The 26,156-nt window shown below is 31.2% G+C and overlaps 2 protein-coding genes across 3 annotated transcripts; one reads left to right on the top strand and one right to left on the bottom strand.

Moving 5' to 3' along the window:
• The first annotated feature begins 52 nt into the window (after positions 1-52).
• Positions 53-10,158, top strand: LOC131943340 (serine/threonine-protein kinase VRK1). 2 transcript variants are annotated; one of them, XM_059303408.1, is made up of 12 exons: positions 53-167; positions 1,809-2,000; positions 5,306-5,364; positions 5,677-5,746; positions 6,205-6,401; positions 6,632-6,736; positions 6,985-7,117; positions 7,216-7,336; positions 7,488-7,546; positions 8,259-8,404; positions 9,530-9,815; positions 9,974-10,158. In XM_059303408.1, exons 2-12 carry the CDS (start codon positions 1,862-1,864, stop codon positions 10,078-10,080), a joined length of 1,422 nt encoding a protein of 473 aa, XP_059159391.1. In that variant the 5' UTR covers positions 53-167; positions 1,809-1,861; the 3' UTR covers positions 10,081-10,158. The 2 variants fall into 2 exon arrangements, with proteins under 2 accessions (XP_059159391.1, XP_059159400.1); XM_059303417.1 differs by lacking the exon at positions 53-167 and adding an exon at positions 4,712-4,839 and having other exon boundaries at positions 1,898-2,000.
• A 4,825-nt stretch (positions 10,159-14,983) lies between these two features.
• Positions 14,984-26,143, bottom strand: LOC131943335 (mitogen-activated protein kinase kinase kinase 11). The gene is made up of 8 exons (XM_059303396.1): positions 24,969-26,143; positions 23,005-23,185; positions 22,494-22,642; positions 22,208-22,383; positions 21,575-21,815; positions 20,809-20,949; positions 20,286-20,468; positions 14,984-19,847 (listed from the first exon to the last, which is right to left on the bottom strand). The coding sequence occupies exons 1-8, from the start codon at positions 25,690-25,692 to the stop codon at positions 18,622-18,624; spliced, it is 3,021 nt and encodes a 1,006-aa protein (XP_059159379.1). The 5' UTR covers positions 25,693-26,143; the 3' UTR covers positions 14,984-18,621.
• Between the last annotated feature and the right edge of the window lie 13 nt (positions 26,144-26,156).

The following is a 26,156-nucleotide window of genomic DNA, read 5'->3' as shown; positions in this document are numbered from 1 at the left end:
TCTTATTATGAGTTTTGGAATTGGTTGCTATTTTTAGAACAACCAACAGTATGCTTTTTCTTGGGAAAGGGTTTGGGCGGCCATTTCAACCCAAACAAACCGTTTCAGGTTGCTGTTTCACATTACTAGTTCAGCCGCATCCCTTAATCCTCTGGCCTCGGCACAGGGTTAGTTTTTAGATCTAATGACAGATCATAAGTAGACAAAATATTTGTAATTTTCATGTCTAAATTCTCTATTCTTTATTGTTTGCTCAGCATCAAATGTCTAGGTCTATGGACTCATGGAGACTTGAGTCACTCGGTCAGAATGAGTCGTGAGAGTACTTCAAGTGAAATCAAGTGTCAAGTACTTTTCTAAAAAAAAAAAATACTAAAAATAGGGCCTACATTTCTTTAATATTTGTCTATCATATCTTAGAATCTATCTAGATCTAGATACAGATCTCAGATAGACTAGATCTAAATCTGGATTCTAGAATTTTTAAAGATCTCTCCAAATTCTTATTCAGTTATTCATAGAGTCTAGAATCTAGATCTAGATATTTTAGATATTCTAGTGAATCTAGGAATCTAGTCTATCTCACCATTAATCATTCATTATCAACTCAACCACACTTGTCAGGACCACGGGCATCTCACTCATGTATCTGGAATATCCTGCAGCGTTGATGGATGTAGAATGTAGACTGTGTATGACCATGGTTTCTAGATTTTAGATCTTATCTAAATCTAGAATTTAGTTTCTAGATCTAGATTCTATGAGTGACTATTAGTTAGCATTTAAACTAAATAAAATTTGGACACCAACCATTCTGTAGGCTGGCATATCTCAAACTCTCTGTGTTCACTATTTCACCAGCACCATAGAGTAGACATTGAGTCCACACCCATCCTTTTAAATTAAAATATTTAAAAGAAGCTCATTTAGGCCCACCTTTTCCAGGTTTCATTTGATAAAAAATTCCCTTTTTTAACCCAATAGATTCTAGATCTAGATGATTGCCTAGTTATAAATATATTTGATAGATCAGATCTAGTTAGATCTAGGCCAATATACTACAATGTAACTATATATTATATATAAGCCTAGGTCACTGAATATTAACTTCTATAGACTATACAATAGATTAGTATAGATCTATCTAGATCAACTTCATAACTCACAGTAAATTCTAACATAATTCCACAATGTAACTTATTTTATAACTTTCTACTTTTAACCAAAATTTGCAACAGCCAAACCATATTTTCACACTCGAGACTTTTCGGTTTAGCAACCATGAGCTTTACCAACTCGACCACGCCCACCCCTAGTACCATTTGAGTTTTTGTTTTATGACAGTAGGTTATCTCTTGTTGATAACCTTGGATCCTGTCATGTGCTACTCTCAGTGTCCAGGATTTGCACACATTGAGATTTGTGACCTTGTTGAATGGATGCTTTAGTCTATTTGTGTGGAGGGCTATGCATTTGTCATTCAAGGTCACTATGCTCAGATATTTAAGGCGTTTTAACAATGTGTGGCTATTTTTTTTTTCAAGATTGATTTTGATAATCATTACCTTTATTAGTCACAAAGTGAGTTTTTTTTTCCAGAATTGAATTGCATTTTGCATACCATTTGCTCTTGATAACATGTCAATTTGTTTTACTGTACTCCAGTTCAGTTCCTGCCAAGCCAGCCATCTTTGTCATTATCAAAATGCCTGACCTTCTAGAGCAGTTTCAAATTAGTTCCATACTAATTAAACTGAAGCTTTTTTGTAACTTAGGTTCTGTATTGAACATTTTTTTAAATTGTTTAGGTTTACCCTAAAACAGCTGTGCTGTAGAGGATAGGATCCATAAAGTGTTAGTCATGCCCCCAAAGAAAGGTCCTAGTGCCCACGCTCTTCCAGAGGAGATGCCAGCAGGAATAATTTTACAGGACCTGCTAAAGACTCAATGGAAACTGGGAAGTGTCATTGGCAAGGGTGGCTTTGGTCTCATATATTTGGGTATGTTTAAATATGAGTTTTGAGCTTGTTTATTCACATCACTATGTGAATATGGGGTGTGAGGAAATTGCGAGACGCGAAATGGCGAGGCGGGAAAATGCGAGAAGGATGCGAAAACGGTCGGTCACATGACTTTTTGGTCTCGCATTTTACCACAAGCCGATACTTACGCTGGGTGGTGTTGAAATGCGAAGATTTCTGCGAAAAATTTACCGCACCCGATTTTCAGTGGTATTTGGTCCAGACTTCAAAGACGTTTCGTTTGCATTGTTAAAACTTCCGATTTTTCCGTCGCTAGACATACTGATGATTTGTCAACTCCCCCCATCTTTTGTGTCGACTTAGAATACCACTTTGTTCGAAACCGACGGAAATACCGCAGACGATAGATCAACTTCTGTCTTTTGTGTGGAACGCCGAGGCCGCCTGATTTACCATCTTTGAAGATCGCCGTGCCCGGATCCGCTGCCGCCGCAAACATATTTTCTATTGTTGCATAGAAATTTTGTATTATAGCCGCCGCCTACGATTTTTTTCTAGCTTTTTTTACCATATAAATCTAAGCACAAGGAAATGCCTACATCATTTGGATACAACTATTCTGGAGGTAACTGCTATCACATCGTGGCGGCCAGACAGGCAGTTGGATTATCAACAGTTAGCAACAAGAAATCAATAAATCTAACACAACTAAGAAAGCTGCAAGGAAGCGACAGGATAAAACTTCAGGGCGTAAACGTCCACGCCCCGCTGACGGTGATCCGGCTGGTGACAACAATGAGCAAGACATTGCCAAAATTACAGAAATGATAAAAAACACAAATTATAAAAAACGGAAAACAGATGTTGAGCGTGCTGATGATGATGATGAGAACATGGGTGCCAGTGTTGTTTGTGGGATGAACGAGGAGGTCAACTGTGATGAGAATGTGAAATGTTGTGAATGAACTGGGTTGGGTGTACTATGTGTGAAAGATGGTGTCACGAGGTGTGTTTGAGGACTGTTTCAGAAGATTTTGTTTGTAATTAAAATTACTTAATAAAAAAATAAATTGCACTTTTTAGAATTGTTTATACTTTTACACTTTTTGCAAGTACAAAAATCCATAAATAGATGTTGCATAATATCTCTCCTGCTGACAAGATTATACCAATTCACAATGACACAGCTCACGTTTGTATAAACATGAGCGGGCTAGATTTTTAAATTAATGCCGACTGAGACGGGATTTTCCTCTCGCTAACAAGAGCGGCGTTGACAGTAGCACAGCAACGATGTTAGGATTTTTAAATAGATAGATCTAGATATAGATCTATCTATCTTCTTAGTATCTAGATAAAAAATAACAACATACAACACTCGTGTTAAAGGGTATGGCTAAATGCTTGTTTATTTTTAAACAAAAAAAAAATAATTTAAATAAATAAAGATGGAAAAAAAAAGAAAAAAACTTTTTTTCGCAAAAAGTGTCTCGCTATTTACCCTTAATTCCGCAGGTATGTCTCGCATTACCTTCTCGCATTTTCCCGCCTTGCCATTTCGCTTTTCGCGTCTCGCAATTTCCCCACACCCGTGAATATGGTATTAAAAAAATTAACACATTTTATAATAACTGTAAAGAAAAGCGTGGTTCACATAGGTTCATACAATTTTAGCAAGGGTATTCAATACAAAATATACCAACCCACACTTTTTAAAAAAGTTATGTAAATGGCCGTACATTATTATATATTTAAAGAAAATCAATATTCTATTTAGAATGTTGTATATTAAAAGCTTGTTATTATAATTTTTAAAATTATTTATTATTTTTAACATTTCCTTTTTTTTTAATAAAATCAGTTACATAGCTAAAAGGCTTGTGCACCAAATGAACACCCTGAATTGCATTAGCGCGGTAAAATTAGTTCTTTATATAAAATAAAGTTCCTCATTAAACCAAGTAATCCATTGGATAGATGAAGTAGAGTTCATGTTTCATTACCTCAGCAAATGAAAGGATGCCCAGCCACCTTTACTTTACCCAGCATAAGTTAAATACCTGTCAGAGCTGGGTGGACTCAGGGATGTCCTACAGTCACAATTCCAAAACGAGATCCAAACTCAAGACCTTTGGGCAAGCAGCCAAATGCTCTACCACTTAACTATGCTATCCCTAGAACTTTATAGAGCAATCTTTAATTGATTTGTGAAAAATTAATGAAACATCTAATTAAGTTAAATATTATATCACATTTCTTGGTCATTGGGTCTGGTATATGTCAAGTATTAAAGAAATGAATTCGTTTGTAGTAAAAACACTAAGATGAAGCAAAGAGCATTTAGCATGGACAAGAAGTCATGTTAAATAAAAAGTTTGTAAAAAAGAATGTAATATATTTCAGTTGTCAAGGCCTGTAGAGGGAAATATTTTACAAACCTTTCTTTTATATCATGATTTAAAATTATCAAAAGCACCTTTAGTAGATAAATATTATAAAAATCTTTATTAAACAAACTGCTTCTGTTATGAGCTTGTGCCAGTTTACTCCACAAGTAGTTATTATTGTTGTTGTGTGATACTTATGGAATTTAAAAAAATTGTATACTTCTGAATTTTCATCTTCTGGTTTGTTCATCCCCATATTTCTTCTAAATAAATAATGCTTTTCAAATTTCTTTAGCGTAAACTAAATTCATCTATATTTGTTGTGCCAATATTTTGATGCAGGTATGATCATCCCTTTGTATGTGATCATGAAGTTGATGGAACTAGGCCCCAGTGATATTCCTCTTTTTCCCATTTTGTGTTTACTAGTTTTCCTGTTATCTACTTGTTGTTCTCTAGTTTTTTTTCAGGTATTTCCCAATAAAAATTTAAATTAATTTTATTTCTTCTCGATGTTAGTTCATTTTCTAGTGATTTATAATAATTAATTAATTGTGCACACCAATTGTTTTTCACTAGCAATTACTATTTTAATTAATTATTGATTTAGAAAGTTACAATAAAATGTCTGTATTCATACCTGCATCATCGAGTGTATTTATTTTACTTATATCTCTCGTTAATTGAATATTACACATTTTTTAGATCCATTGTTTATTTACAAATATAATTAGAAATGTATTTATGAGATAGTAACTATACTGCAATTACTTTCACATATGTGGGCATTTATGCTTAATCTAAAACTGATTCTTCAAGTAGCAGCATATAATAATCTATAATTTAAATAAACTGATTACACTGATTAAACATTACACATTTTTCTTCTTTAAATTTAAACATTGCTTGATGCCATCTTTGTCTTACTCTTGACAGCATCAAAACTAGATGCCCAGCATGCAGATCCTAAATTAGCTGAACATGTCATCAAAATTGTAAGTGGAATATAGTGTAATTTTTCAAACAATTAGCTAGTTAAATGAGTTTTTAAACAGATAATTATCTGGCTGTTGTAAGTTAGAAATATTTTCTTTTAAAAACAGAAATATTTTCTTTTGAAAACGGGTTAAGATAGAAAATATGCCACAATAGGCCGCTGAATTGGCTTCCTTTTATTGTGCTTTTTACTAATGATTCACTAAATTACTGTAAACCTCTTATGTCTTACTTCTCTTTCTACATCTATTCTACTTAAAGTTTTGTTCTAACTTATAACTTCCACATTTTATTTTGTGTAATCCAAAAAGGAAGCAAAAAGCAATGGACCTTTATTTTGTGAAATGCAATTTTACCAAAGGGTTGCTAAGCAAGCCTCAAGTGAGTTACTGACATAATTATTGTTTTTAATTAGTTTATATAGAACGTTGATTCCTGATGTGTGTATTTGTATACAGGTGCCTCACAAAATGGCTGTAAATGATTTGGTAAAAGTTTATATGAGTTGTCAATATTTGTAGAACCTCAGTTCCCTTAGATGAAGTTCATCATTCAATCATTGACCCTAGAAACCCATTACTTATGCCTGCTGTCAAGAATTTAAAAAAAATAAAATCTTGTCTCTCTGTTTTTAATACTATATGGATGTTAGTATATACAGAGTTTACTTTTTTTTTCTTTTAATGTTTAGTCTTTATTTTCATTAGTGATTTTTAAAATCCTTCATTTGTTTTAATTGACTGTTCCTCAAAGTGGTCTTTAGGGCTTTCTATTTTCCAGAATACTTAAGAATAATTTTTAAAATGCTGTTTTAACATTACTTTTTTTTTTACTTTCAGTACAGTCTTTCATTACTGCTAACCGACTCAGATACCTTGGTGTCCCTCCATTTATAGCAACTGGAAACCTTGAACACAAATCTAAAGAATATCGTTTCCTGGTAATGCCTAGATTTGGCACAGATTTACAGAAATTACTTCTTGAAAACGGAGATAAATTTTCTCCAATGGTCACTTTTGCAGTTGGTCTGAGAATGGTATGCATATTTTAAATTTTAGAACTTAGCAATCAATATCAGCCTATACAGCTAGTTAAATTGTTAATTTCTTTTTAGTGTTACTGCACCCTCTTCCAATAGGTTCTAACTCTACATTTCCTAAAAGCTTTCCTATATATAAATTCTTAGCCTCTTGTATATTGATTCATAAGTAGACTTAAAAATAATTTGGAGCTTGAATGTTCACACAGCTATCCTTGATATTTTAGATTGATGCTCTTCACTTCATCCATGACAATGAATATGTGCATGCAGATATCAAGGCAGCTAACATTCTTCAGGGTTATGTAAAAGGAAAAGTCATACCTAATGAGGTGATTTCTTTAATATTAAGAAGAAAAAGAGTTAATAGCACTTGATAAATCCCCATAGAAACAACAGTGGTAATATTATTGAGAAATGTTATGGCAAGTAAGCTTAGTAATAAATTTCCTACCCTTCTATACCAAAATACTTGTGATATGATTTCTACTAATGGTTCCAAATATGTAGCTGTTTTTTGTTTTTTTTACTGCCTCTTCATTTATGACATTTTTTAAAAACCCTATTTATTTTTTTATAGGTATATCTTGTTGATTATGGCCTAGCTAGTAGATATACAGTAGATGGAGTTCACAGAGAATACAAAGAAGATCCTAAGAGGGCTCATGACGGCACTATTGAGTTTACTAGCAGGGATGCTCATAGAGGCGCTTGTATGTTTACATGACTTAGGCACTTAGATAAACTTGCAGTTTAATTTCCATTGTTGTTTTGTTCTAACCCTACTATCATAAAAATTGATTGATTTTAGTTCCTTCTCGACGTGGTGACATGGAAATACTGGGATTTTGTATGCTGCGTTGGTTAAGTGGGAAGTTACCATGGGAAGACAACTTGAAAAATGCAGCATATGTTGCTAGTAGTAAAGAAAAGTAAAGTAAATTTTCATTTGTTATATACTGTGGTTATGGTAATATAAATTATCTACACAAGATGTTCTCTCTTTCACACACACACACACACCCCCTCAGAAAAATATAAAACTAGTGATGTATTTTATTTGTAAACTTTTCTTTATTTTAGATACATGGCTGACATCCCCAATCTTGTAAAGACATGTCTATCAGGTTCAAGTGCTGCAGGTAGGCATTAATTTTACATATAAATATTTTTGTAATCTTAAGAAAATTAAAAGGCAGCATAGGTTCATCTCATTTGTGCTATTAAAGTTAAGTCTGATTTTTCACAAATCTTGCTTAATGAGGTAATTTCTATTTATGAAATAGCATGCCTTGTATAAAAAATTTTTTAGCTGTTATTTTTATAAAGGAATTACTTTAAAATAAACATGTATTTTATCACATTTTCTTTTCTTGAGTAGAACTATTTTTTTCTCTCCCTCAAGTTAACAAATAACTACAACTTTTTAGCAGTACCTATGTAAATGTGTTTTTGTTTTGCAATTGATAAGTTACTATTTCATGATGTGAAGAATTTACTTTTTTTAAAGAAAATTTGATAGCTCTGTTGAAATCTTTATATCAATATATAAAAAGGAAAAAAAATTAAAAACCAGTTTTCTGTTTGTTTAATTGTGAACAATGTTACAGGTTAAGTCATTTAGCACCTATGGTAAATGCTGAGCTTTTAGTCAGTCAGAAAGTACGTTAAATGCTCATTCAGTGGGTGAACCATTTGGAAATTTGACTTCTTGTTCTTAGTTAATTGATTATTTACTTTATAGAAAATGTGATTTTCATATTTTGCTATGCATCTTTAATATGCATTTAGTGTCTGGGCAAAAACATTTTTAGAACTGCTGCTGATCTTTTAAAGATACATGTATTCTCTCAGATTGCATTCAGAAGTATTTAGAAGCTGTTCAAAAGATGAAGTATGAGTCTACACCAAGTTATGACAGTTTAAGAAAGATCCTCCTTAATGGATTAGAGAAAGCAGGGCAGAAAAATCAATGGGAAATTAATTTGCAAACATCTAAGGTAGGCAGATTGTCCATCAAGAAAAGCAGATTAACTTGCCACTTAAGTGATGGTAGTTGTAGTGAAACATATAGTGCTAATACTCAAGCTCCTGATGTAGCAAGTACTTACAATGATTATAATCTGTGGTTTAGGAGCAGATTCAACCTAGACTTAAATTCATTAACTATAGATACTGAGTTTAATTTCTTACCCATAATCAAACTTGCTGTTGGTATACTTTTTGTAATTTGGGTATGGTTGTATGTTCCTATCCTATCTGCACTTTAGACAAAAATACTAATAGAAGTTATAATTTAGCACTGACTTTTCTTCAAAATTAACAGTGAAATGATAAAATGGCTGCATGTATTGGATTTTTAACTGATGCGTGATTAGAGTGGACGATATGTCTAAGCTGCTACACCTCGTTTTTGGCATGAATAAGAATTACACTAGCTTGTCATTTATGTGGTGTATGAATTCTTATGTTCACATTGTAAACTTCCTAACTCTAATGTGATACAATAAATACTCATATGTATACAATTAACTTAATTTGAACTTGTATAGTTTAATTACTTTTAAAATAATGTTTTAAATTCTAAACTAAAAATATTCATTCGCTGATGTAAAACAGAATTTTTTTAGGACTACAAGCTTAATTTTCTGTTGGTAGAGGTTCAGTAAATAAATGCCTTTATCATTTTTTTTATCAATATATTATTGAAATATTCATTGCCAGCTGTAGATTCAAACTAACTGCTTTAAAATTGAGACAACTATTAAAATAAGAAATAAATGGATTTGAAAAGCTTTATAACCATGTACATATGAATTTATATTCATGCTTTCATTTTTTATTTTACTGATATCAAATTTAAAGAATAAATCAACATCCAAAATACCTATTTTGCTTTTTTAAAAATTAATTTGTTTTAATACTTTCAGCTTTGAAGTTTCAGCAATGTTTATTTATTTGCTTATACATTTTCAATTTTGTGTTTAATCTGTTCCATATATTTAGCTATTTAATTTATACATTATCTTTATTTGTCAAAATTTCATAGTTTTAAAATTGCAAATTTTGATGTTTTATACTCCAAAAATAGAGTACATAAAATTTAATTATCACAATTTTTACAGGGAACAAAAAGAAAAAGCACAGACTTTGACATGAGTCCTAAAGCAAAAAAATCAAAAACTCCACCAGCAGTTGTTAAAAAGTCTAGAAGAAAAGTTATTCCTGATGAGCCTGTTGAAGTTGTATCACCCAAAAAAAATAAAAAGACAGTAGAAGTTCCAAAGAAATCACCAAAACTGACTAAAGCCAAAGTTTCACCTAAAAAGTCACCTATATCAAAGAGCAGGACTTCAGCAACACAAAAAAAGAAGCACTTTCCAATGCCTCCTCCTACAAAAAAATCTCCAGGTGTGTAGTGTTAATTTTTTAAAAGTCAAGATAATTATTAACACTTTTCTTGTTTTGTTTTTCAAATAAACTAAAATGTTACCCTTATGCCAATGTCATTTTCTTAAGATTTCTTAAAAATATTATTAATACAAGCACTTTTAATTTATGGTCAACAGTTAAGACACCAGTTAAGTCCAGAACCCCTATAAAAAGGAAGAGGGTAAAAAAGGAACAAACAAATGCATCAGTACAGACAACTCCTGGTTTGAAATCAAACAGCTGACTTGGCATTGACAAGCATGATCATAGTGCAAATGTACATCTTTATATGTTTTCAGAATTAAATAATTTGATGATTTAAGCTAATGTTTTATATTTATTACTGTTATTTAGAAATACTGTCATTTTTACACACTTGTAAAAATCATTGCAAACAAAAAAAAGTATGAGCACTTTGTTGTGTGTTGCTCAAAATACAGTCTTATTTAGCCTACCCATTTCTTTGGGCAGGCTAAATATTAACCACTGTATGATTCTGAACACTAATATTTATTTATTTATTGGTGTACTATGCTCACTGTACATACCAGACATACTGCAAAAATAAGCCCTTTGTTCGATCATCTGCTTAACACTTACTTATTAATATGGTGCAGCACTATTTCATTGAATAAATCATCTACACCAATAATCAAATCTTTAGTTTTGAACGATCTTGATAATTTTTCTGATTAATAAAATGTTGGCATTTGACCATTATAACCCAAACATCTTATAATCTGTTAAGAATACCATAGTCATAGTTTCTTCCCTGGATATCAAAACTACAAAAAAAAAGAGTATGGAAAAATAATGAGTAAATAATGCAACACTGGGATGCCATGGTCTAGCGGTAGAGAGCTAGACAGCTAACCCTAAAGTTTTGAGTTTGAATCCAAGTTCAAGTCAGTGGAATGTCCTTGGATCCACCCAATTCTGGTGGGTAACTAATTCACAGGAAAATTAATGGCAGCTGTTCATAGTGCTGACCCCATCCTTTCAATAAAAAATAATTCTATTTCATCTGCCCAATGATCACTAGGTCTAAAGAGGAATTTTTACTTACTTTAATGTAACACTGAATCAGGTTTAGTAGGAATAAGAATGCATTTTTTTTTTGGTACTTTTAAATTTGCCTACAAACACAATCACACAGAAATACTTCCAAAATGTATAGTGACAATATAAAATGTATGCTACTCACCCCGTATAAAAATATGAATGATAAGACGCCCCTTAAATTACCAATTTATGGTAGAAATATTTAATGCATTCTTTTTTTATTCATGAGACAGAACTGTAGAGTTTAGTTTTTGTACTTTTAAAACCCCTGGCTGAAATTGTTTATAAACTTACAAATATATAAATGAAATTCTACTATTAGTTGTACCATAGTCTCTATTGCATTTCCTTTAACTTAATTAATTATTATATGTCAGTATGGTATGCACAACCATCAGGCTGCTATTCTTTGGCTGAGCTTTCATAGCCTTAGTTTGACCAAGAACAATCTGCAGCGCAGCAGATTTTTGATTCTGGAATTTTCTCTCATCTGTCCAGGAAGAATGAAATAATTTCAAAGCCATTTATGACATTAGTTCTTTATTGAATTTTGACATTGTTTTGTACAGGACCCAATCCTAAACATTTGATATATACAGTGCTTCAACTTCAAGACAAATGGTTACACATTTATTTCCACTTTAAAAAAAAAAATGGTGACGCACAAAATATTTAAGACTGGAAAACTTAACACTTGTTTAAAATTTATAAGATTAATAATCACTTGTGATTGTTAAAGTCTAACGGGTTAGGTGAAAATAACAATTCAAAATTATTGGTTCTGGTTAATTTTCTGTTAAATGTTTAATTTTTCAATGATAAATAAAAGTTGCTACTGATCGCAATACTTTTCGTGCAATTTCTTTTTATGTATTTGCATTTTTTAGCCACTGTCTTTAAATTACCTGTAAAGTATGAACATTAAATCAAATTGAAAGGAAAATTACTAACTGGTGCATTGTTCACACTAATTGAATTTAGTCCATTTGCCTATGAAGAAGTAAGGAATAGTATTTTACTCTAAATTTACACCTACAGTTTTTTTCTTAGGCTTTGAATTAAATTTTTATAAAAGATTTGTGAAGCTTTCTCCGTCTTTTTTTATTAAGACAGGTGGTCTATCAACCTCATATTATTTAATTAAAATTATATTTCATATATATATATATATAGGCCTACTAATTACTATGTAACTAGATCTATGTTTTATGGCTAATATTTGCATGGTTGGCCTACATTAAAATTTTACAGAGGAATGAACTGAACCAGTCTATACTTATGCATACCTACTTAAACATTTCATAAACAGTTGAGTCATAGACACACATCAGTCAATAAGGTTTTATATATAAGTATATTTATTTATTATATTACAGTGAGGTTTTATAAAAATAATAATTGATATATGGTCTAAATGTCTAGTTTACATAAGCTACACTATACCTGGACCCATTTTTTTGAGGCACTTTACATGCACACCAACAGATATAGTTCAAGATATAAGTAGGTACACACAATATGACACAGATCAAAATGTTGTTTTCTTGTAGGTTAAATGCAAATAAATACTAAATGTGAGGGGGAAAATGGAATGAGGGTTAAATGGTATGTTTGAATGTTTGCCATTTGTTCAGATTAAGAAATTGTCAAAATGAACATAATCTGTTAAGTAGTTTTTGTTCATATTTCAAATGAAAGAAAATTGAGTTTTGTACTGTCAAAGCTCAACAGGATACTACAATATGAATTGAAAAACAGTTTTATAATACGTACACTTTGAAAAGATTTACCTAGGGTTTAGCTAAAGAATAAAAACTAATTGCAATTTATTTTAAAAAAAGATTTGTAGCCATTAAGAAAAAGTCAACCTCAAAAGTTAAATATATATATATTTCAAAGGCAATTCATCCACAGTTATCAAAATTGAATATCAATTTTTTTTGTGGTAATAAAAATCAAACAACAAATAACTATGGGAGTCAATGCACTATTGGTAGAGTGTGTGACATACAACCAAATTAAATATATGTAGCTAAAAATTTGACCCTCCACTTAGCACCTCTGTTTTCAAATAAAAAATGTGTACAAGACATTATTTCTAACTATTTATTTAGGCACATATATTTATGGCATTTTCTTAATCTAATGCTTTTTTAATTATAGTTTTTAACTATGAACCTAAAGGCCGAATAAATTGTTTCATAAAAATCACCATTTTTCTCACAACAGATATTTCAGCCGTAGTAAAAAAAAACATCAGAAATTGTTAGTTTCCTAAGATTTCATCATTATAACAGACTAAAATAGTGTTTTAAGATCAAAATGACAGGTGCAAAAATACCAAAAACATTAGTGAGGGCAACAAATGAAAGTAACAGTCTGCACTGTATAAATTCCTATAGTTCATGATACTGGAGTATTGAAAAAGTCTACCTTGTGTGGGAGTATTAAATTTTCTTCACCAATACAACGTTAGGACTGGGTCATGCACCAATACAAATATCCTGAGATACATTGCTATGTCCATTCACAATATCATACTGTTTTGTACAAAACACTTGGCTTTTACAAAGATTCACATAACAGAGCAATGAGTAAAGACAAAATAAACATAAGTTGTATACATTACAATTGCTTAAAAAAGTAATCACAGGTCCCTAATAAAAGAAGGCACACAACATTTTTTTTAAATACAAAATCTTAATTGAAAAGATGGTTTACTTTTTGAAGTGCATGCATTACAAGACATAAGCTGACACACAATCTATTATTTTTAAATCACACATCCTTATACTAAAATATACTTGTTTTGAAAATTAAATGTCCCGATACTAGAAAACTTAAAGCTGATATAATTATTTATTCAATTTTAAAAAGTGAACAAAAACTTTGAAAGGAAGTGGAAGACTTTAAGGCTCTGTGAACTTTTAAAATCCTATCACATTTGATGTTTTAAGTTAATGCTTCATAGTGCAGAATTTTATTTTTTTCAAACAAAGAACTTACAGTAAATGGAACAAATAAGCAATATGGTGTTTGGGCACTCTTAATAAAGCCCATAGTAGGTCCAAAGCAAATATTAGTGCATGTAAACTTAAATACAGATATTCATTTAATCATAGAAAAATATGATGCATTTTAAATAAATGAATTGATGGCCAAAAAATGAGTTTCTTCTCAAACGTGAAACATGTAAAAAAATCACTATAGATATTACAAGACTGAAAAATATGTAATGGCATTATAAAATCTAATGTTTCTTTTGTCAGTTTGTTTATTACTTTTTATTTTTGAAAACATAGGTGTACATTCTAGATATATAGGACTATATATATATATATATATATATATATATAGGACTATATATATATATATATATATATATATATATATATATATAGGACTATATATATATATATATATATATATATATATATATATATATATATATATATATATATATATATATACCCTATACACTCACAAGCTGTTAATGGTGGGAATGTTTGTTATAAGATATAAACTGTTATTTTTAAAGTTATACATAATCAATTAGTTTTAACTTTAGTAATAAAAATATTTATATTATATGAATAAATAGTAAACAGTTTTTAGCATTAATTACTTAAAAATAAAATGAACTCACAACTTTGGTTTTATTTCTCTTTTTTGAAGATGGAATTACATAATTTAAATACAGATATAAAGGCATGGAAAATGTTAAAAATTAAAAACTGAAAGTAAACTAACTTAACATGATAATCTAAATTTTATTAGATTCTTTTTAGAACATTTGGTTAAAATTCAGATTTACTCCAACTAAATGTGTTTGCATTTTCTTGCGCTGAGCCAGATTTTTATTGCAGAAAACTGATTTTGCATTGATTACTGTCATTAATAATTCAGTGCTTTTTAATAAAAACGTATTGAAAAAAAATACCAAAAAAAAAAATACAACCATTTGTGATGTTAAAAGTGCACTAAACCTATATACTTCTAGATGGATAACTAAAATGAATATATATATATATATATATATATATATATATATATATATATATATATATATATATATATATATATATAAAATATTGAATGCTAACAAGGTTAAGGCATCCTGGACACAAGAATTTAAAAAAATACAGCAGTATATTTACACACAAAAATTAAACATTGGGTGTTGAATACAAGAGCACTTGCTTTGAGATATGCATAGTTTTTGTTGGCTCTATCACATATTTTATGGGAAGACAGTAATTTGGAATTTACAAATTACCATTTTTACAAGTATATGCAAAAATATTATAAAATAGTTACATAATATATTATTTATGTAATAGAACAAGTATTTCATTACAACAATAGTTAGAGCTGCATCATCATGATCTTTATCTTTGCACTTCAGTCTTAGATGGTTGAATTAAATTGAATTAGTGCTTCTATATTTTAGTTAACCAGGATAATCCAAGTTGAGTTTTAATTAAAACCAGTTAAGATTTTATTGACGTTTGTATAACTTGATATCATTACTATGTACAATTTTGATCGTAAACATTGCTTTGTTTTCAAATGAATACAAATATACATTTTATTCTTTTACTATGTATATAAGGCATGTTAAAAACACACACTGAATGTCAATTTTAAAACTTAACAAGATCTGCCAATATACACAATATACTTAAATTATATTTTAATAAAAAAAAAACAATATTAAATGCATATAAATTACTTTTTTTTTTATTTTGATGGCAAAGAAATCTCAAGCTGTTATTGTAATAATAGTTGATAATTTCATGAAATAAATATTCTGACCAACTCAACAAATTATGGCCTTATCATGACTAGCTTTATGTAGTAATAATGCAACAAGACATACAAAAAAAGAACCTGGGAGGTGAATGATACAAAGTTTACATTTTTACTCAATTGTTTTCCAGCTATTATTTTAAAACTGTAATTTTAAAAAAATGTTTTATAGCTTCTAATTACTTTTATTTACTATCCATTTATTCCCATCAAATTTTTTTAATACATGTAGAATAATAAAAAATTAATTAACAAGAGTAGAAATTGCATAAAGTCTTTTTAAACATTTTGATGTATATAAATATTAAAGTAGAAAATTACACTAAACTGGTACTTAACTGTACAAGGAAATTGTGTTTGTTAATGTGTCAGGATTAACATTTACAGTCTATGAATAAATTTATTTCCATGCAGTAAATCTATTAACTTTACCAAGGTAAACCCTCACAATTTTTACTTTGTATTGCTTCTTATAAAAGCATTTAAAAAAAAAAGACAGGAATAACAGACCTTTCTTGTTATGAGACTAAGTTAACCAACAATGAGTCAAATTAACAGTACATTAACACTGAGAACATGTTTGATAACTATCTAATAGTACATGAATTTTCTGAGAAATGTTACTAGAAGCCATAGAAACAGCTTTGTTTCTTTTGAAATGTTTTGAAGACAAGAATTTGAAATTCAAATGATAATATTTTAATGCTTTTACTTTCCCTTCCTTATTGAAAAAATTTTTTCTTCTACTTTTACATCATATCTATGATAAGATTTGTTATTTGTAATGTGTGTACCAGACAGCTGCCACACCTGAAGGACTACTGCCCAACATCTCATCAGCCAGAAGACTTGAACTCCTAGGCTAAGTCTAATTATTCTTTTAATAAAAATGGATGTTTAATATTTTTCAATGTTCCACGTTTCAAAATGGTGACCAAAGCCAAATTATATCACATTTTACTTGAATAAGTACCTAAACACATTGCCTAAACATTGGTTTGTTGAAAAATAAATAATAAGGGAATGACATTAATTTTAAACGGCACGCCTTTACCAAGCAAATGAGAGGAACCAAAGAGAATCATCTGTTTACGCATTGGTTCTTGCTTGACTTAGAATGTCAACAAAACTGCAGACACCCCCAATTTTTATAAATTGCAAAATGACAAATGAGTTTTAGAGTATAGGATTGTCTGGCAGTAAACTATTGGGATAATGGCCCTAAACCCAATATAGCCATTGCTATGGTACTAGTTGTTACATGATATGTATAAACTGTTGCGGAACTTACTGCTGGTAATGTTCTCATCCAAGTATTCAGTACTCATCCAAGTATTCAGTACAAACAAGATTTAAGTATTATTGAAATTATATCGCACCATTCCCACCATTATACAATAACAAATTTTGCTAAAAAAGTATTTTGTTTCTACAATAAATAGTTTTCAGGTGCCAGTTATTTCACATACACATTAAAAATTATAACATGAAGCATATAATATTGAGGCAGGAAGAATTAGAAATATAGTACAAGTTAATATAATAATGTTGATTAATTATCTCCATCTGATTATAATTTATCACTGTTTGGCACAATGATCTATTATGAAAAGAGTTTTTAAATCTTATGGCTTCAATATAAGCATAATTGTTTTTATACACAAATTTGTTTTCATTAAGTTACTAGCTCAAACATCAACACCTATCCTGCATGATTTGTTAATAAAACTGATGTCAAATTGTAACAGCTGCTGACACAGAGTGTACTTCAATATTTATCCCACACATTAAAAACATATTTTACACCAGACCTTTTTTAAATTCTTACTAGATCAATGTTGAGTTATAATTTTTTTAATTAGTTGACTATCTTTTCTTGAGGTTTGCAGATCAAATGAAAATACTTTTTAAATCTGATGACCATTTAAATCAGTAGCATACACATAGAACCTGTACATTTGTGACCATACTAGCCATCCCTGGCTGGTTTAAAAAGTAGTTAAATTATCTTTTTTTTCTCTGACAGTAAATCCAAGAATATAATGAATGACTCATTTAAATACTTTTTCTTTGCAGAAAATAATTTCAGGAGTTCTACTATAATCTGAGTTACGTTACATTTAAATATTTAATGGGATTTTTCTAGCATATTTTAAAGTTTTATTTCATTTGGTCAAAATATGTTTGAACATGTAAGTGAAATAAAAAATTTATTTGGTCATGAGTAAAAGATTTGAAACCTTAACATTAAATGCCTACAAAATATGAGCTGATGTTGTAGCATAACATATAAAAACAAACTTGATTCAAGACAAACAAATCTATTTGTCAACTAGTATAAATAAATTCTTAGCACATCACACACAGAAAAGCCTAAACCTATTGCAATTGGAAGTTTAAAAGTATTTTTGTCTTGAGCTTTCTAGAAAAAGTAATCGTGTTTCATTGTCCTTTGGCACTAAAAATATAGTTCACTAGAAAGTTCAACCAAAACTGTACAAGACTTCAACTCAGACAGTTTTCCTTTTAAAAACACAGTAGGATTTGAAGTACATGGCATTTATCGATTAGTTGAAAACCCTAACTATTAATTACACTGAAAATGCTATATTTTTATATACATACCGATATACAAAATTACATATCTATATGAAAAGAGTAACTAAATAGAATGATAACATTGATATGATATAAGGATATGGTGAACAAAGTTAAAATGGTTCTTTCATCACACTTGGGTTTTGGTAAACTTAGCATCCTGATCATCACTTTCTGCATGCCAAACTTACAGTTAATTTAAAAAAAAATAATTTAGACATTCTTTACACTCCATTTCGCCATTAATTATATGTACATTTTGTTATACTTAGCAGTTAAAAATGATTTTAATTAATACATACATAATTGTAAGTTATCATAGGAACTCCTTTTCTAAGTCAGTCACATTGTATTTATTCCCTGTGTTATGATGAACCAGTGGTCTTGTTGAATCCTGATTTTGTCCTTCTACATCAATATCCAGCAAAGTTTTTTGGTGTGCTATATGTGGTGGTGTGTTTCCTGGTGAAAGGTGTGACCTACTTGAGAAGTAATGGGCTGCCTCATCTGCAGAAGCTCCTTTTCCTCGCCCTGTGTCCCTGCTGTACAAGAATCCAGGTGAAGCAGCAGGATACCTAAGTTGTATTGGAACAGGTCTAGTCGATGCCCCTACATCTAGAGTTGTTGGTCTCTGGGCTGGTTCTGCTCCTGGTTTTCGACGAGGCGGAATCGGCTGCTGCTGTTGGGGTGTTAATGCTAATGAGTTATAGTCTGAATGAGGTACGAGAAAAAATTCTGTAGAGACCGCATATCTGCTGTCTTGTTGATCAATTGTTGCTGATGAATTTGAGGTATTTGAGGGTGTTCTTTTGTGTGAGTTGAACATGCTACTATTGTTAGGTTTTATGTTGTCTGTTGGGATAAAATCATCCTCAAATGTCACAGAACGCCGCTGGAGCTTGTTACCAGCCTCCTGACCTGCAGGTTTAGAAGAGTCTAAGTTAGACTCTGATGAAAGCTGGCGGTTGTAAATCACAGTTCTCTCAGTTGTGGGCGTAGCAGTTGCCACAGATGCTTCACTATCAGCAAAAGAAGAGCGGTGTGAAGCTGTCCATGCATTGTAATTGGGGTAAGGTGCACCCACAACTTGGTTGTTAAACTCAACATCATTAAATGCAGGAGAGTCTAGCTCTAAATTCAGACCAGGCCTTTGCCTAGCCTGTACACCATGATATGTATGCCAGTATCCAGGTGTGTTCTGATAGGAGCGATAATCTCCTGCTGGGTCAATCATTGCATCCCTCACAGCCGCAAGATATGCATCCCTACGATTGTTGATATAAGAGTCTCGTTTTTTCAGGCTTCTGTCTTCCTCACCACTTGGCATATGTAAACTTGGATGGATTGCTCTGGTATTAGCTATGCCAATATCAAAGCCCATGGCTACAGCAGCAAGTATGGTGGACATGTGATAAAATGAACAATCAGTCCTTTTGCCTCTCACAAATGGGCTAGTAGGTGTAGCAGCAGGGGTGTGTGGAATGCTTCTTGATTTAGGAGACGGTTCATCTATATCACCAGGCAATGAATCCTCCTCATCATCTAGAAAAATCCATAGTTTTAATGATTAATAAATGTTTAAATGTGGTTAAATGTGGATAACTATTAAGTTACATATAATGACATTTGTATTTTCATACATGGTTTTAGATACTAAGTAAAAATCAATTTTTATTAATCGTGCATGAAAATTAAGAATAAAAATTGCAGAGATATAACCAACCACCTAAAAGTTTTTTCGCAAACAATTTAATGTATTTCTGGGAGGTGTCATTTAGATATTTCAAAGACCTTGAATAATAAATGAAATTATTTAAAAACTTTAAAGAGCCCTGAAATATTGTGGGAACTAAATTATAGTAGGCTGTAATTCATTATTTTGTTCATTTTACACTTTTGAAAAAAAGCAGAAAGATTACATCTATATTATGAAATTAATGTTTCATTAAATGCGAAAAAATAAATAAACATAAAGCTTACATAAGTGATTAACTGCTCCCATATTAGAATTACCACCTCCAAGTTGTCGAAGAGATTTTTCTAAATTAGGAGCACTCTTTGACCATCGCCCATCTGCAAAAATGATTGATGACCTCTGATGTCTGTCTTTCTGAACAGAGCTCGGGCCCCAAGTTTTACCCTTCCTTCCATCTCCGGGGGGATCTAGTTAAAAAGTTTTAAAAGTGTCAAACGGCATAATTCATTAAACAATTCAGTTTTTAAAAATAGTTTTCTAAAACTAAAAGATCAGTGGTAAATTTCAAATTAAAAAAAAAAAAAGGAAAAAAATGTTTCTTCTGCTCATTTATTAATCAAAGTAAACTGTTACAAGTTCTAGTGAAAGATTATTTTCAATTTTTTTCCATAAACAAAAAGTAAACATAAGCAACAAAGACACATTGGTTAAGCCAGCAAAATTTTTCTTATATTAGATGACTTTTTTAAAACTTAGCTTCAATTTAAAAGCACTACTTATTATAATTTAAGTTTGAAAATTACTTACAGGCTATTGCCCTGAAACGTGGTGGTGGAGGTGCATGAGTAGGTGTTGCTGGAGGACTGTCTGGACTAGTTGCACCACCATAAGAACGTTTTTCATACAAAGATAATTCCTCCTTTTGAACTGTGATATTATGTCTAAAATCTGTAGAACAGCAAATGCAAAAATAGTCTTTAAACTCAAACACTTAAAGAAGAAAGAGAAGAAGGGATTATACAACCCCTGGCGATGCCACTGCCTGTACTAACATATTTTGATTGTTTAGGGCAGGGGTCTCCAAACTACGGCCCGCGGGCCAGATGCGGCCCGCGAGGTCCTTTCATCCGGCCCACGGAGATCTTTTTGTCCACGGAAAAAATGTTTGCTGGTGATGGCTGAGGAACTTTGCCCAGAAAAATTAAAGACATATCTGGAAGAAACTGGCCCCCGAACTGAAATTTGATAGCTAATGCGGCCCTCGGACTGAAAAGTTTGGAGACCCCTGGTTTAGGGCAATTGATTAACATCAGCTTTTAAATAAACATTTTAAAATATCTTTTCATAATTGAGAGCTTATTTTTCAAATACTAAGTTATCAAAACATTGATTCCTCTGGATTTATAGCTTGAATATACAATTAATTTAAATCAACAAAGGAAGTAATTGTGTGTGTTTTAATCAATTCTAGAATTAGGCTGACTTTTGAAATTTAAAAAAAGAATAAATTTAGCCGAGAATGTTGGGAAACACAACAAAAAAACTTTTAATTTAAATAGATAAAAAGACCAACCAGAAGGTTCACTAATTTTTTTCCCGCCATATTTCAAAGCCTTCAATCTACTTTTTCTACTTTTCCGTTTCTTTGGAGTAGGTTTGTGCATTACTTGTTGAAGTATAAGTATATTCAACTCTCGTTCTAATAGTTCTATTTCTCTGGCTGCAAGATCTTGTTCTCTTCTTTTGAGTGCATCTTCTTGTATTTTTTGTTGAAGTTCTGCTTTAGTCAACTCCTCCTCTCTACACCTTAATTCCTGTATAAAACAAGTATAGTTTAAAAACTGTTCTAACAATACAGATACAGTTATTCAAGTTCTGAACACATAAAGCTGATGAGCAGGTAATTAAATAATATAAATATTAGCTATCCATCAGTTGATATGAAGAAATGTATAACTATATTTAATGAAGTGAAAAATAAAAGTGAATGTTTCTTTTGTAGCGTCTTATAGTTAATAATGTTCCAGTTAAATTTTCACATTTGCAAACTGTATTTAAAATTTCAAGTATTGCTGAAGTACAAGAATTTCTTGTCAAATAAATTAACTGCATCAAATTTAAATATGCATATAAAAGGTAATTAGTTCTAATGAAGTAGAGTAGACTAAGATCATATTTCAATACAATTTAAGTAAAAAAACCACACCTTTTCTCTACTGCGCAGCTCATCAAACATTTGTTCAATCTCCAAGCGCCAATCATCTTGCATATTAGAAAAAGACTCATGAGGCGTTGTAACGAAAGAAGACGTGGCAATCTCTTCTAAGCGCTGCAGTATATCCCGAAATGTTGGTCGTTCATGAGGCTCCTGATGCCAGCAATCTGTAAAGAATTTTAAACTATTTATTTATTTATATTCCATGTATAAATGAGGGTGAACTAATGTGGGTTAAACGTATCATTTCTTATCTATAAAATAAAACGTTGTGTACCAGCCATGAGTTGTGAAAACATATGAGGACATGTTGAAGGTATAGGAAGAGTGAGTTTATTTACTGCTACACCATAAGCTACACCTAGTGCATCAATTCCTTTGTAAGGTGTTTCTCCAGTTAAAAGTTCCCACAGCACCACTCCATAACTGTAAACAGAACAATTTTTTCAATTATTTCTTTGTCTTTTGGTTTGGTTTTTTTTTCACAAACAGTAACCAGACAGCTGGAATCTTTAATTTTCAGTATCAGTTAAGCCATACAGCAAAACAGGACCATGGAATAGAAAGAGATTGTGAATTGTATATTGATAAGTGCCTTTACCACCAACTACTCATGGATACCCATTAATATTGGACAAGTCCTTAAAAATTTAAGGCCAAACTACTAACTAAAGCAAATTACAAATCTAGCACAAGATTTTATAATGAAAAAATAAACTAAATAAAACGAGTCCACTGAATGAAATTTGCAGTTGTTTTCTTAATGAAACTATTTGACGAGTACTTACCTCCAAACATCACTTTTTTTAGAAAAACGGGAAAGCTTTATAACTTCAGGAGCCATCCATGCATATGTTCCTGCTGCACTCATTCTTGTGGTTTGCTCGACTTCTCGTGCTAGTCCAAAATCTGTGATCTTTAGATTTTTCTGAGCAAGATCTCCACTATCAACTGATTCTTTAAGTAAAACTGTGGATATTTGGTAAGTTAATTTACTTCTATTTAGCAAAAAAATAAATGATGTGTTTTACTAGCAGCAACAGAATTGTAACTATTGTACAAAACTTTAGAAATGTATGGTATTATGGTTGTGTTAGATAGCTATGTTAAAGTAAGCACTGTGAACATAAGATACGTTCAGAGATGGGGGCTCGCAATCAGTTCTTTAGAATGCACATTTTTAAATCAAATCATTTTTTCTAAAAAAAAATTATTCTGTAATACAAATGTATTAATAAGCATGTATAAAACATCAAATCACATTTATACCCTTTTATACCTATTTTCAGTTTATCTTTAAAGTTACAATTCAAATTGTAATGGGGAGGAAGAGGGGTGGGAAGGGGGAGAATAAGGGTTGTTTTTACAGGGTTATGTCCCAAGGGTATGGTAATTGTGATCAGACAAACAACATTACAAACATGACTGAGATTAATCTGGGCAGATCATTACATGCAATATATAAAACTTCAAAATGGGAAGATAAAAATATTCTAGCTGTAATAGTGGAAAATGGGGAACATTTTTTATTTTAAAAATTGTCTAATAACAAGTTGTCTTGCAAGAAGGTCATAAATTTAACTAGTTCCTTATGAACATTAAGTCCATTAATATTAATAAGCGGGCAAATATAAAAATGCATTGGCAAGCTTATTTTTAGCATAACACATGATAGAGTGTAATACTAAGATTGCATAGTTTAAGAGATATAGGCCTACTTTTCCTAAACTTACCGATTACACAAAAATTATGTTCTAGCCTAGCTTTCATACAAGTTTAGGTATGTCACAAATTCAAGGCAGAGCTGTATGTACTTTTTTCTTAAAACCTATTCTTCACTTACAAAATAACTTGTCTATAACACTATAGCAACCAGCAAGCAATTTGTATTCATACATAAGGTTTCACAGAAAATAAGGTAATTAACTATATGTAATTAAAGTATTAAAGTAACAAGTGATCATTGTCCTACAATAAATATACATATGACCCCATTAACTTTTTAAAATCACAGCTTTGTATCTGCAATAATGCAGAGAGAAGACATATGAAAATAACAATGGCAATTATAATTGCCTGTAGGAGAATATATGTCTAGAATATGAGAGGAGAACTGTGTAGCCCTTGCTTAAATAACTTCAATAACATTATTTTAGAATAACTGAAAAGCATTAAAAAATTAATTTCTTTAGATAGGAGAGGCAAGTTAATCATTAATAGGCATAGGCCTTCTAATTTGTAAGTAAAGTAAAGCATTTTCAGTCTCAGGGAGGGGGGGGGGGGGTTCCCTCTATTACCTCTGTTATCAGTTTTTAATTGGATTTCTTCTTGAAAATATCAATAAACTTGATAAAAGCCTATTAATCAAGATAAGCCTACATTATTTTAAAATTTAATTTATGTAAGACTAATCAATGTTTTGAAGTTTTGATTTTACTATTTAAAATGTGTTTTTAGGGTGATTTGAAAGCTCTATAATATGGGCCTATATTGAGTTGGTTTTTTTTATCATTAAAATACTGACAAGAAATAAACTTCTTAACTAAATTACTATTTGTTCCTGTTAATAAAAGGAAAGGAACAATAGAAATATGACCTATTTCTGGAATCACAGTCTTGAAGATGACACCAGGAAGAAAACCACTATGAATTGAATGGAAACTAATATAAACAGGATCACACAGATTTCAAATAAGCTTAACATAGCAGGTTAAAAAAAAAGCTTATCAAATAAATTAGTTGAAATACTCACTGTTGCTTGATTTTAAATCCCTATGTACCAAAGTTAATGGAGCAAGCTCATGAAGATAATGCATGCCGTGAGCAATTTGTAAAGCCCAGTTCACAAGAATTTCAGGCGGGATTTGTTTTCCTCCCAGAACTCGATTTAATGAGCCTCCAGCGGCATATTCCATCACAAGACATAAATTTGGAGGTTTTAAGCATACTCCTCTTAAAGCTGCAATGTTTACATGGCTAAGAAGCCAAAATAGTTTTGCTTCCTTCCTAACATTTTCTATTGTTACACTTATTGGTTCATCAGGGTCCTGCCTTGCTGCCTTAATTGCCACAGTTTCTTGTCGCCATCTTCCCTTATAAACTTTACCAAAGCCACCAACACCAATTACCTCTTCTAAGTCAAGTTCTTCAAAATTGATCTCGAATGGCCTGTCTTTTGATTTTATGTCAGGTGGTAATTTGTCTACATTCAACTGAGAATCTTTGGCAACAAAATTACTTGGAAAAATTCCAACTTTACCCTCTGCTTGTCCCATCCACCACCCATCATCTCCTGAATCAACAGACAAAACCTGTACTTGAGTACCTCTTCGAAGAGTAAGCTCATCTTCTCTTGCTGCTTCGTAGTCGAAGATAGCAGTCCATAATGGACTCTGGTCATTCTCATCTCGTCGACCTCGTCGTTCAGCAAACTGAGATGGTTCCATCGATAAAGCAGACACACCCTTGTGTCGCATTCGATGGATTTGTAATGAGAAAAGGTGAGCATCAAAATATTCGAATTCTGATGCATTGTTGATCCACCCCACAACTTGGGTGGAAATACACAAACATTACCATTCCACTCAAATGCACATATCAAATTAACCTTGTAAAGTGGATTTTTTCGCACTTTAAGTCATATTTGATGACCGAAATAGGGAATTTAGAGATATAGTTTAATTTCATGGCCCTAAAATGTACATGTGTTCATGAGAAATTATTTTGACACCTTTGTTGGGAATCTGGTACCACTAGCCGCCATGATGATGTACTTTGACCTTGAAATTAGAATTATAACGTTATTTTTACTTTAAATAATAATTATATTAATCCCTTTGGGAAAATAAAAGAACACATATGAAAGAAATTAAATAATTTTAAATTCACACAATTTTTTTATCCTCGTCTTACTATCGTACTGGGGTAGCACTTATTTAGA

The sequence above is a fragment of the Physella acuta genome, unplaced genomic scaffold (assembly GCF_028476545.2).
Source record: "Physella acuta isolate Inbredline_101_S28 unplaced genomic scaffold, ASM2847654v3 ptg000038l, whole genome shotgun sequence".
Classification (NCBI taxonomy): Eukaryota; Metazoa; Mollusca; class Gastropoda; family Physidae; genus Physella; species Physella acuta.
Note: the sequence above shows the minus strand (reverse complement) of the source record. Positions and strands in the feature narration are given on the sequence as shown.

What these genes read in the sequence shown, in the direction of transcription:
- LOC131943335 (XM_059303396.1), bottom strand. Translation starts at nt 25,692, where the DNA reads ATGCGACACAAGGGTGTGTCTGCTTTATCGATGGAACCATCTCAGTTT. An exon ending in GGATTTAAAATCAAGCAACA is followed by an intron (nt 23,186 to 24,968) that starts GTGAGTATTTCA and finishes AAATATCCACAG; the next exon opens with TTTTACTTAAAGAATCAGTT. An exon ending in ACGTTTCAGGGCAATAGCCT is followed by an intron (nt 20,469 to 20,808) that starts GTAAGTAATTTT and finishes CTTTTTAACTAG; the next exon opens with ATCCCCCCGGAGATGGAAGG.
- LOC131943340 (XM_059303408.1), top strand. Translation starts at nt 1,862, where the DNA reads ATGCCCCCAAAGAAAGGTCCTAGTGCCCACGCTCTTCCAGAGGAGATG. An exon ending in GGTTGCTAAGCAAGCCTCAA is followed by an intron (nt 5,747 to 6,204) that starts GTGAGTTACTGA and finishes TTTTACTTTCAG; the next exon opens with TACAGTCTTTCATTACTGCT. An exon ending in GGATGCTCATAGAGGCGCTT is followed by an intron (nt 7,118 to 7,215) that starts GTATGTTTACAT and finishes GATTGATTTTAG; the next exon opens with TTCCTTCTCGACGTGGTGAC.